The sequence below is a fragment of the Neoarius graeffei genome, chromosome 10, assembly GCF_027579695.1.
Source record: "Neoarius graeffei isolate fNeoGra1 chromosome 10, fNeoGra1.pri, whole genome shotgun sequence".
Taxonomy (NCBI): Eukaryota; Metazoa; Chordata; class Actinopteri; order Siluriformes; family Ariidae; genus Neoarius; species Neoarius graeffei.
Window position 1 is genome coordinate 26,004,783 of NC_083578.1, and position 12,062 is coordinate 26,016,844.

Genomic DNA, 12,062 nt, shown 5'->3' on the forward strand with positions numbered 1-12,062 from the left:
ATGATGCACTTTCGGGATATCTTGCTTGTCTTAATGAGCGAATCAGAATTAGCATGAGACCAATGTAGGATTACTTCACTACTGCACAATAAAAAGCATTATGGAGTTTCAATTACGAAACCATCGAACATTTCAGCGTTTCGATTTGGTCGTTGCTCTGCAGTGGTTTAGCTGACAATGATACTCTTCCACTGATGATCAATTGCAAAAATAATCTCTTTCTCGTTATCAACAGTAGACAGGTGCTCACGTTTGCATCCTGGGACTGGCGGGAGCTGTGGGCCACTCGGAGGCTCTCGGTACGTCTCCAAGTGGTTTGGAATGTATGCAGTGATTGGAGCGCCAGCAGATGAGTGCTCCTCTATCCATTCTGTACAGAGAAAGCGGCAAAGGCCTGGTGACTTCGTATGCCCAACGCGTATTATTACAGCTAAAAAAGAAACCGTCAACTCTTGATTATATCAACAAAATAGTAACATGGCGTGTAATTATGCTTGTGCTTTATACAAGTATTTGTCCCCTTGAATAAATCAAGTCTTGGACAAGATGTCAATCAGGTTTTGGTTATTTAAAAAAAAAAAACACATTGCATTAACCCTATTAACCTCCTAGGGCTTAGCGGTCACATGCGTGGACAGCACTTTATGGAAATTCGGAACAAGAATCCACATATGTGGACATACTTTTTCTCTAAAAGTACATCTTATCAAAAGATGATGCTTAGTTTTTATTCTAATCAGGTTCTAATAAGCCCAAATAGCAAAGAGAAATAAAAAATGCATGTAAAAAAAAACAGCTTGGGCCTTAGGAGGTTAATAAAAAACTGAAAGAATATGGTACAACCACCAAAATTCAAAACAAGAGTGCAACCAACAAATCTTGACTTTTTTGTTTAATTAACCTTTGTGTTACAATTAAAAAAAAAAAAAAATTGCACTGCCCAACGTTAGACATATCAAATGATAAAAATTCTAACGGAGTCTTTCTGCTCCAGGTTGTAAGACTACAAAATTGGAAAAGTTTACAGAAATCACATTTATGCAAGGCACTGTGTACATTCGATGGTTCAAGAACAAGACACTCGTTTGTGCTCCAAGGCTGTTAATTTTGCATAAATATTATGAGAAAAGTAACGATCGCGACAAATTAAAGTGCACTAAATACAAACGTGCCATTCAGAAAAATATTCAACGGATACAAAATACAAGTCAGAATCTATGCGGAATATTCTCAACTGTTTTTCCATTTTCAAAAATCTAAACGACACTAATACTTTAGCAAGATGTAAACAGCTCACCCGTTAAAGAACATCAATAAAGAACAGAGCACATTAAAACGGGTATAAAAAGTCGACACACCCCTGACAAAATAGTACGTGTTTGTAATGTAAAAATGAAACCAAGATCAATCATTTCAGAACTTTCCCACCTTTAATATGAAATCGCAACCTATAAAATAAAGTAAAAAACAATCAAAAACTTTTTCGGGACAAAAAAAAAAAAACCCTAATATTTTGTTGAAGCACCTTTTGCTTGTAATATAACACGCATTCGTTTTGGCTAAGCGTCTATCTATTGCTTGACTTGCCAATATTTCCCCATGCTTCTTTGCAAAAAGCTTCTAGACATGTCAGATTGCGAGGGCATCTCCTGTGCACAGCCATCTTCAGGTCACCCCGCAGGTTTTCAATTGGATTCAGGTCTGTGTTCTGGCTGGGCCGTTCCAAAACGTTGATCTTTTGGTGAAGCCATTCCTTTGTTGATTTGGATGTGTACTTTGGGTCAATGATGTGCTGAAAGTTGAACAATTCTTCTTCATCTTCAGCTTTCTAGCAGATGCAAAAAATATTTGCGCCAAAATCTACTGGTATTCGGAGCCCTCCACGATTAAAGTCCAAGTTTCGGCTGTAGAAAAGCAGCCCCAAGTCAGGATGCCGCCACCACCATGCTTCACTGTGGGTGAAGTGCTGTAGTGGTCTTGTTTTTGTTTGCACCAAGCATACCATTTCGATTTATGGCCAAAATGTTCAATAGTTATCATCAGACCACAACACATTTTGCTATGACTGTGTTTATGTTTTGCAAAATATGTATGTTTTGGCTTCTGTGTGGACAGTAAAATTGGGGGGGGGGGCACCTATACACAAATATATTAAACGTATCTGCATAACATTTGGAGTCGTGAAGACATTAGATGTAAAGCTGCATTTTTATACACGACTTGAAAGAAGTTAATTTAGTATATAAATAAATAATTTAGGCTGCAGCATCAGTATTTTTCCAAGCTGGTACTTGATGAGCTTGACATGGTGACGGTTGCAACTAAATTAGGCTCGAGAGAAGTTTCCAGACTGATAATGTCACTGCTCTTTACAAAGTTAGTTTTAAATGTTTAAGGCTCAGTCAACCCACACAAAAACATAGCAACATAAAAAGACTACAAAATTAGTCAGAGATTCAAAGACACAGCATCTTTAAAAAGACTCCTTTAAAAGTATCCGTCTACTTATCTTAAGGTTCGATAAGTCGCATTAGCATTTTGAATGAAAAGATTCCATATAAAAATGAACGCGGTCAATCATGAATTAAAGGTGGGGTACGAGATTTTGGAATAACGGTTCCCGCAAGCCATATTTTGAAAAGAAACACGCCCGCCCTCGCCATGCTCCCACCCCCCCGCGTCTCCACCCCTCTTCCCCCTTATAAAGCCTGAGAAAATCAGCCTTTATAATGGGTGTCTATTGCGTTACACACCAGTAGAGCTCGTTAGTGTAGAGAGCTTGGAAAAATAGCTCAAACTTTCTCATTTAAACTGTGTTTTCAGCCCCAATTTTCACTCCACACACAATTTTCTCAAAAGTAGTAGCCACACTTGTCCTGATTCACACAATGTGACTACCTACACGATAGGACTTGCAGTTTTTGAATGAGAAGCCTGAAAGTGAGGAGAGGGCAGCCGCGCAGCCTCATAGACTGCCATTATAAACTTGGCAGAAAAGTCACTCGTTTTTAACTCGCTCTAGTGACCTCATTTTTTACACTACAGACAAAAAAATTACATCAGTGTGTTCAGGAGAGCCTTGTGGCGCTCACTGTGAAATAATTTTGTGAATATCTCCTTCCGTTTTCGTGTAAATCCCCATTGTTTGGAGGGAGCGCACTGAGAAAACCCTGTGCTTTCTGTGTGACACTCTGCTCGCAGCGCGCAGGTTGGGGGAGGGGCTGCTCGCTCTCTCACACACACACAGAAGGGACGGGCTGCTCGCGGGCTTCAGTCTGATTGACGTGTCAGTATCCAATCATTTTGAGGTGGTACCTCGATATGATTGGATGGCGTTTTTCCTTTATTTTACACTGTAGACTGGATTAAAATATTTCATTTTTGGGTCAAACCTTCTATTGTACTGCTTGCAACATGGGTGTGGGGAGCTTTTCAAGCAATATGGTAAAAAATATTCCTGAAAAAAATCTCATACTCCACCTTTAAAGCGAGTAGGGACCAGCCTGTAGTATAATGCTAAATGGCCACTATTTAGTGAAGCATTCATTGGAATGAAAATAATCAGTTTTCAACTAATTCCTCTTAAAGCTAGACTGCCTTTCAGATTTTTCAAGTGTAGGTCATAAAAAGAATTTTCCCTGACACCCAATTATTTTTGATTAGTAGACCGAAAGCTACCGAATTCAAATCACAGACTTCCAGTTTTATTCGTTTTTTAAAAATAGAACAATTAATGAATTTAGGGCCACGTGGCCTTAAATTCTCCGCTATTTTTTTCCTGCTTCACCATGACACAATTCAAGATACTAAGTCATACATCACGTGGTGGGTTTTCCCCGTTCGCGCCAGGCATTGTGGGATACAAATTTGACACAGGAGAGGAAAACGGAGGACATGAATGAAACGTGAAAGACCGACTACAGTAACGGAAAGCGAGAAGAAATACGTTATTTACCAGCTGGGAGGTCCGTATCGTGAAATACCGTGACTGAGGTCTTGAAAGTACTGAGCGAGGCCCTCTGAGCCGAGGTCACGGTATTTCACCATACAGACCGACCTTAAACTGGTAAATAATATGTTTATTTTTTTCTTTACCAAATTCTAACAGAAAACGAGAGCGCCCGAAAGGGGAAACCGAGCCGAGCCGCCATTTTGAATCCTCATTCACGGCTGTAATGCAAATTGCTTCCTCCTCGGTATACAAGTTCACTTCCATGGCAGGAAAAAAAAAAACTACATTTTGCCACCTATGTAGTCCCCTATTTATACAAAATTGAGTCATTCAGGATTCAGCCAGGTTTTTGCTCGGCGTTAGCAACAGTTAGAGGTTTTTAGCTTTCTCCTGAAATGTTTTCTTTTATTTCTTCTTCCTCAGGGTAGTAAAACTCGCTTTCGCTGTGAACACTGTCGTTATCGCTATCCATGCTGCAAAATTAATGCTATTATGCTGAGAAATGCTGGCAAAAATTTATAAGATTTTTGATAATCTTATAAATAAATCTTATTAATAAAAAAAAGATAAATGTTGACAAAAAATGCTACTATGTTTGTTGTTGTGAACGAGCGAGTCACCAGAGGTCCATAACCAGGGTCCGTATCGTAGGATACGGACCCGCGCACCAGCCAATCAGAGCGCAGGATTTGATGGAAACCAGGCCGCGAAAAAAAAAAAAAGACGTTATGTTATATATGAAGGAAAGGAAACGCAGGACCAAACTAATAAATATCGTCGGTCAGCGAGCACCTCGGTGTGATCAGCTGTTCGTTTAGCGACAGAACAATGGAACCGTAAGTGCACGGTCAAAGGTAAACCTGCGCATGCGCACACGGACTTCCCCTGTCTGCTTGACGGCGCGAAGCGAGCGGTTTCATGCGTATTATTTGCTCGGGAATCCCTTCAAATTAAATAACTTCCCAGCCGCAGAATGGCCTGGTTTTTTTATTTTTTTTTAAAAGATATTACAGAAATAAAACATCACAACCACATTTCAGAGGGAGCTAAATTTCACCGATTATATGAAATCAAAAGGCCGTCTAGCTTTAAACAACCGTCTTTCTCTCTTAATCAAGGCAGGGGAAATTGTGGCAGACAACAGATACAGTGACAATGAAATAGAGAGAGAAATAAGTGGAACGAACCTCTGACGTAGCGCTCACCTTCTGGTGGCTGCTGGATATCGACCTGCTTTTTACGTCTAGCCTCCAACACTGGGTTCTCATACTGCGTCTTTCTGTTTATGTGACTAAGAGAGAGATACACACACAAAGAAAGACACAAAGAGAGGGTAAAAATGTTTGTCTCTGAAATAAATAACTGTGCTAATCAGGGGATTTGGTGCACAGACACGTACAAATCCCCAGCACACAAACTTGGAGGAAAAAGAATCCAGTTTGGAACTGTTTGCTTGTGTGTGTTAGGATGGAGAAACGTGAAAGTGTCTTAAACTTACTCTACATAATATACACCATACACTGGGTCATCTATCTTCTCCCAACCTGGAGGTAATTCTGTTGCGGGGAAGAAGAAGAAAAAAAAAAGGGACAAATGAATGGATCATGTAAGGAAACCGGAAACTCTCTGACAGTCAACTATGCATATATGCAATGGCTTATGTAAGTATTCACACCCTGAAGTTTGTGTGTGTGAATACTTGAGCATTCCACTGTATGCAAACGTACCGTACGTACACAGTTATGAAAAACCTACACTTAGAGCAGAAAGTCTGTGGCCCTGTCCACACGGCAATGGATTCAGGTGAATCCGATAAAATTGTTTATCGTTTCGGCCTGGCGTCCACGCGGCACCGGCGTTTTGGGTGTCCCAAAACGAAATCTTTTGAGAACGGGTTCCAGAGTGGAAAAATCTGGCAACGGCGCCGTTGCGAAGTCGTCTGGATGAGTAGAACGGATTTGTTTACGATGACGTCACAACCACATGACAATCCCGCCAGCAAAAATAGGAAAAAAAAAAAAGGAGCGATCTCACCTCTTCAGATGTTGGTTTAAGTCCGACAATACATTCCTCAAAAAGGGCGTAGAAGAACAAAGTAATCCATCAACGTGTAGCATTCAATTTATTCCGGACCATTAAAGAATTCTGGAGGATCTCAGAATGTTGGCATACTGGCTTCCATCTACCCCCATTCATTCCTCTTTCCGCGTCTCCATTCAAAAAACGAGCACGTGATTTAAAGGGACTATAGCCATAGGACAGGGAGTGAGAAGGTGTGCGCGTGTGACAGTGACAGGGAAGAACCTAGGCTCATGCTCACCCTGAATTTCTCTTAAAGTGAAGGCAGAACAACGTTCAGCGCCTGGCCAGGCTTTCTATGTATTAATTTACATAGACGTTTTAATATGAAATATAAACAAGTGTCTTAGACAATAGATACTATTTTACGCTACTGACTAATAACCAAAACTTTATGTGGCTGATGCTACAGAAGAAGGGGTTTATGCGCATGCGTCTACTTCTTCTATTGTTCTGGTGTCTCCGATGGGACCGTCTTACAGCGCAACATAGAGGTGTGGCATGTGTATTGCATCGTTTTCAGCGAGCGTTGCGTTGCCATATGAACCTGATATTTTACTGATCCGTTGCCCATGTGGACGCGATATTTTTAAAAAAAAAAAAAATCTCGTTGCCGTGTGGATGTAGCCTGTGTCTTGACCCTGATTCCACACATGTACGCTCAGCCACATTCCTAGCTATCCATCTAATATAGTGTCATTAGCACTTGCATAGTAGACTGTACTGGGTTTCACATGGACTCATTAACAGCCTGATTGCTGAACACGACGCAGCAGGCTACATTATACAATCCATACTCACACTAAGTGCTTCACTCTAATCGGACTCTTCCTCCTGTTTCAAACATCACTCTCTAATACAGTCTGCTCGGATGGATAAGCAATAAGGATGGATTTGTCCTTCAAACTCATTCTCAACTGTCCATATGCTATAAGCAATTCAAATGATCCTTCAGTAGTAAAGGTGCATTTTCAATTGCATACTACTCTGACTTTTTTTTTTTAAAAAGTACTACACCATACACATGGATTTATACAGGTCATATAAAAGTGTAAACATGTTTGGAGGTTTATATAATTCAGTGTTATACAGACTTTGTCCACTCCTGGCTTTGCCTTCCTAATTGGACTGTTGAGAACCTTTATACAACATCATGTCATAGTGTGGTAGTACTTGAGACCCGTCTCGAGACCACTTTTTGAAGGTCTCGATCTCGTCTCTGAATCGACTGCATTTTTACTCGGTCTGAGACATAGAGACTCGGATTTTATTTCAAAACCAGCCAAGACCACAACTATGAGGATTTCACTAAATTGCCTGGGCAGTGTCTGATTTATTTGTTAACATTGTTACTGGGATCGGATGTAAAACTTCCTCCTTCAAATGCAACCCAACAACGTGCCTCATTGCTAATTTGAAATTTTCATGACTGTTAACGGCCATCAGCCCTCCCCACCTCCCTTCACACCCACGGGTCTGGTTCTGGTCTTGACTCGGTCTCGTCCTGCTTTGGTCTTGACTTCATCTCAACGCCTCAAAGTCTTGGTCATGACTTGGTCTCGGTTTAGGTGGTCTTGACTACCCATGACCGCGAGCTGGCCAAGTGGTTATCATGTCTGCCTCTCAATCGGGAGATCGCGAGTTCTACTCACGATCGAGTCATACCAAAGACCATCGTAAAAATGGTACCTACTGCCGTCTGGCAAGGCACGCTGCAATACAGATAAGAGTGGGGAATCAAACTCTCGCGGTTACCAGAGGACCAGCCCCCCACTGTAACCCTAGCTATGTAATAGACGAGAGGCCGAGGGCTATGGAAACGGAGATCGGCGCCGCCCTATGCGCCACATGGTACGGGAAGGACTTTGATTGATTTTTCGACTACCTATCATGTCATTCATATTCATTTACATTTCATATTGTGTTACCATCCAGAGACCAGGAAAATAACTTACAAGAACAGTAAGAATACAAATGCATTTTGGATTCTTCAAGCTACCCACGGTCTTTGTCATAATATCAACTTCAAATTTTCAGCCAGAAAATTAAATGCACTCCCGTAGCTTTAACTGACATGAGCTCCTGACAGAAATGCCCCTGCTTTGGGGTCACGTCACTGAAATGTGAAAATGTCCATATTTACATAGGAATGTAACGCCTGAATGCAATTGACAAATGGCTGCTTGCAAAAATGCTTAGAAACTGTTTGTATGATTGTGACTGGTGTGGTAAAAAGTTTATCTGGTGAAAAGTAGTTGGGGTTAAAAGATATCCAAGGTTTTGAAAATTATGACAATGTTATATGAGACTAAACAGCACTAGTTTAACAGAATTCCCCACACTGTTATATTTCAATCCTGTAGAATATAAAGTACTATGTAAAGCCATAATACACGTCTAATAAAGAGGAACTCAAATAGAAACAACAATTAAGTTTGTGAAAGCCAGGCTTACACGGTGTGATTTTGGAATGAATGAGTGAAATCGCTCAGTTGCAAAAGGTTAAACGCTGCTTGATGAACGTGTTCGAATTGCTAACGCATCAGAAAATGAAATATGGTTGTAAATTACGAGTAGTATTATACATGTTATTTACCAAATACCGTGACCGAGGTCTTGAAAGTCCTGAGCGAGGCCCTCTGGGCCGAGGTCAGTATTCAAGGCCGAGGTCACGGTATTTCACCATACGGACCGACCTTAAGCTGGTAAATAATATATATATTTTTTTCTTTACCAAATTCTAACAGAAAACGAGAGCGCCCGAAAGGGAAAACCGAGCCGAGCCGCCATTTTGAATCCTCATTCACGGCTGTAATGCAAATTGCTTCCTCCTCGGTATACAAGTGCACTTCCATGGCAGGAAAAAAAACTACATTTTGCCGCCTATGTAGTCCCCTATTTATACAAATAGGAGTCATTCAGGATTCAGCCATGTTTTTGCTCGGCGTTAGCAAGTTAGATGTTTTTAGCTTTCTCCTGAAATGTTTTCTTTTATTTCATCTTCCTCAGGGTAGTAAAACTCGCTTTCGCTGTGAACACTGTCGTTATCGCTATCCATGCTGTAAAATTAATGCTATTCTCCTGAGAAATGCTGGCAAAAGTTAAGATTCTTGATAATCTTATAAAAAAAAAGATAAATGTTGACAAAAATTGCTATTATACGTTGTTTTTTTGTTGTTGTGAACGAGCGAGTCGCCAGCCAATCAGAGTGCAGGATTTGATGGAAACCGGGCCGCGAAAAAAATAAAATCAGATATTTTGCTATCAAGGTTTTGCCATCATCAGCCAGATGTGATTACTCAAGACAACATTAACGTGTTGTCGGCTTCGCACATCGAGTGACCAGCTTGTTTCACAAGTGTGAATCCAACAGCACTGTCAGTGAAAAGAAGAAAAAGATCACATCGAAGCAGCACTAATTAACTTGCGCAAACCGAGCCTGTGTGTCAATATTTTCAGATTGAGGTGAACGGCATCTTTGGCATTTACCAGCGCATTGTACACTGCGAGCACCTTTGGGACGTGATTTTCACTGTCGAGATCGACTCGCGCGATCGGCTCGTGCAGTGCGAGCAGTATTCAGATGACAAGATTTCTCTCGTCCGACACTGTAAGCCTGGCTTATGGCCTGGTCGTGACAAATGAAGAGGGTGAAAAAGGGGAGACGCAAGTACAGAACACAGGAGGAAGAGACAGCAGAGAAGAAAGAAAGAAGAAAACCTACCAAGTTCAATCAAGTTCCTATCAAGTTCTGTCTCTTCAGTGTGCACGCCTTCTTCTCCAAGAGGAGAAAAAGAAAAGAAGTTGTTGAAAAGCGAGACAGAAAAAGACAGACAGATTATTGATTCCAGGCTGTAATATAATATAATATAATACATTTCTAAGAGTTCCTATCATTTAATGGTTCCATTTTATTTCATTTCTTTAATTTTATGAAATCTCCACCAGGTGGCACTATTTCCTGTATTCTGAAATGGAATCCTTAAAAGCCAGGGACATTATTTTTCTTCATTCCACAAACGTCATATAATCAAGTATCATGATCATTGGAAGGGTTTTTTTTAAGTTCAGTATTGTAGCACCTAGAAAGCCGCGTGCCTCATTATGCACACGCTCAAGTGTTTCACTGCACATCACCTTAAATGACCTCTATTCTATGCTTAATAGCTTTTCTTTAGCCTGGATAAAAATTCTACAGGTTAATAAAATATAGTTAATGAAGTGTTTCAACAGGGAGCAGTGTCGCTCGTCTTCCAATAAGACGACCGACGGTTGATGAAAATCACTGAAATCCTCCTTTAACTTGCGTTAAATCCATATTAATCGTCACTTTTAGAGAATCTGAAATGGGGCGTGTGAAGACATAGTGAAGCCAAATATGCATCTGTCTTGTACACGGTCTGGTTTGAAAAGACGTATTCGGGGTCCAGTGAGGTGAACAAAGACCTCTGAAGTGTGCTTAACTAAAAACCAGATATATGATCCATAGAAAGCATATCAGGTATCGACCTCGGTCTAGTGCGCTTAATTAAATCCTTTGATTTAAAAACTATGTACAGAACCAACAGAAAGACCTGGTGTCTGGTTACAAGTCCTTAGTTTAAAAAAAACCACACAATCTTTACAATAGATCTTGCAGTTCCTGTACAGTACAGTTTCACTGTTATGCTGAAGAGCATTTTCATTTTCGACTCTGACTAAAACTAAGTGTGTATGATGATTGTGTTTCTTGTTCTTACCATCATCTTCACACTCTTCTAAAGGCTTTTGCTGTTTATCCTGACAGCGAGGGTCTATCCATGAGGTCGTCTTTGTGTTGTGGCTAGAAGAAACAAACACCACAAATTCTGATTGAAATAATTATAACCCTGGGAGTGCTGAGGCAGCAGATAATGACAACTGCACAACATCCCAAAGGTAAAACCTACAAACGTAACTAATTTATTATTTCTGGACATACTATCCGAATGCTCATGTACCGTTGGAGTCGGTACACGCTCGCTATTCTGTACTAATTCGCCCCTTCCTTACCAGTCAAATTTCCATCCACCAGTCAGCTCTCACTTATCCTATGCCAGCTACCAATCAAATGCTTCCTCTGAGACATATGAAGTCATCTTTTGAACTGCTGTTCATGCTGCATCACGGGGCAGCGCAACACACTCTGAAATAAAAGCGCTGCCCTATTTCGCATACGCCCACGATTGGCTAACGTAGTTGTGATTCGCAGGGGACATGGATTATAACGTTGCTTGCACCCAGACAGCACAGCCAATTTTAATCCAGGCCATACGGTAGACGTCTGTGGCATGTTAGATTGGAAATTCACAATCTTTCTTGCATCACTTGGGAGCCCATGAAGAACTAATTCTTATAAAAAATTCTCAAACACCAACAAATGCATGGTGGATCTGTGACCTCTAAAAGTATTCCAGTAATGAATGCACTGTGCCTACGGTTATTAATCAAGAGTCTGTTTGTTCTCCATATGCCCTTATGTCTGCGATCAGTAACTGGAGAGGATACAGATTAAAGACAGTCATAGTTCACTTCAAACCGAAATAAAATATACATCTCACCATCCTGGGGCCACACGAATCAACCGTACAGCTTTGAAATGCATCACGGATTTGATCGAGTTCCAACCCGTAATGGTGTCTCGTGGATAATTAGGTTGCCCTGTCTTTTTGCTATTGGATCGTGTAATGCAGCACTCACTCTATGAAGTAAACCTCTCCGTTCTCCGTGTACGCCATCTCCCAGTTGTCTGGCAATGGCCCGAGTGGGTCTTCCTCCAAGGGCAGCTGAGGATGATGCGAGCTTGCCATGGTCGCCGCGGGAGACGCAGCCACGTTGTTGAGCGTGCTGGAAGGGGCGTGCACTTCCTGCCGGCTGGAGTCTCCTGTGAACGACAGTGCAGAGGGGAAGAGACTACGTGCTAAGGTGATACAGAAAAAGGTAGGAGGGGACACAAAAAAAGAAGGTTTATAGTTGCATGCAAATGCAACACGTACACAGAAATGAGAACCAA

General features: G+C 41.1%; 1 protein-coding gene across 16 annotated transcripts in view; it reads right to left on the reverse strand.

Moving 5' to 3' along the window:
• Positions 1–12,062, reverse strand: part of LOC132892991 (membrane-associated guanylate kinase, WW and PDZ domain-containing protein 1-like) — a 371,376-nt gene that overhangs the window by 117,612 nt on the left and 241,702 nt on the right. For 7 of the 16 annotated variants that reach the window (XR_009655496.1, XM_060931635.1, XM_060931634.1 and 4 more), the window contains exons 5-10: positions 11,750–11,969; positions 10,771–10,853; positions 9,756–9,809; positions 5,451–5,508; positions 5,140–5,243; positions 251–370 (exon numbers count right to left, since the gene is read on the reverse strand). Coding sequence is in view for 15 of the 16 variants with exons in the window: in XM_060931635.1 (XP_060787618.1) it covers positions 251–370; positions 5,140–5,243; positions 5,451–5,508; positions 9,756–9,809; positions 10,771–10,853; positions 11,750–11,969 (639 nt within the window). In the remaining variant the exon portion in view is untranslated. The remainder of the gene's footprint in view (positions 1–250; positions 371–5,139; positions 5,244–5,450; positions 5,509–9,755; positions 9,810–10,770; positions 10,854–11,749; positions 11,970–12,062) is intronic. The other 9 variants (XM_060931644.1, XM_060931640.1, XM_060931645.1 and 6 more) reach the window with 4 other exon arrangements.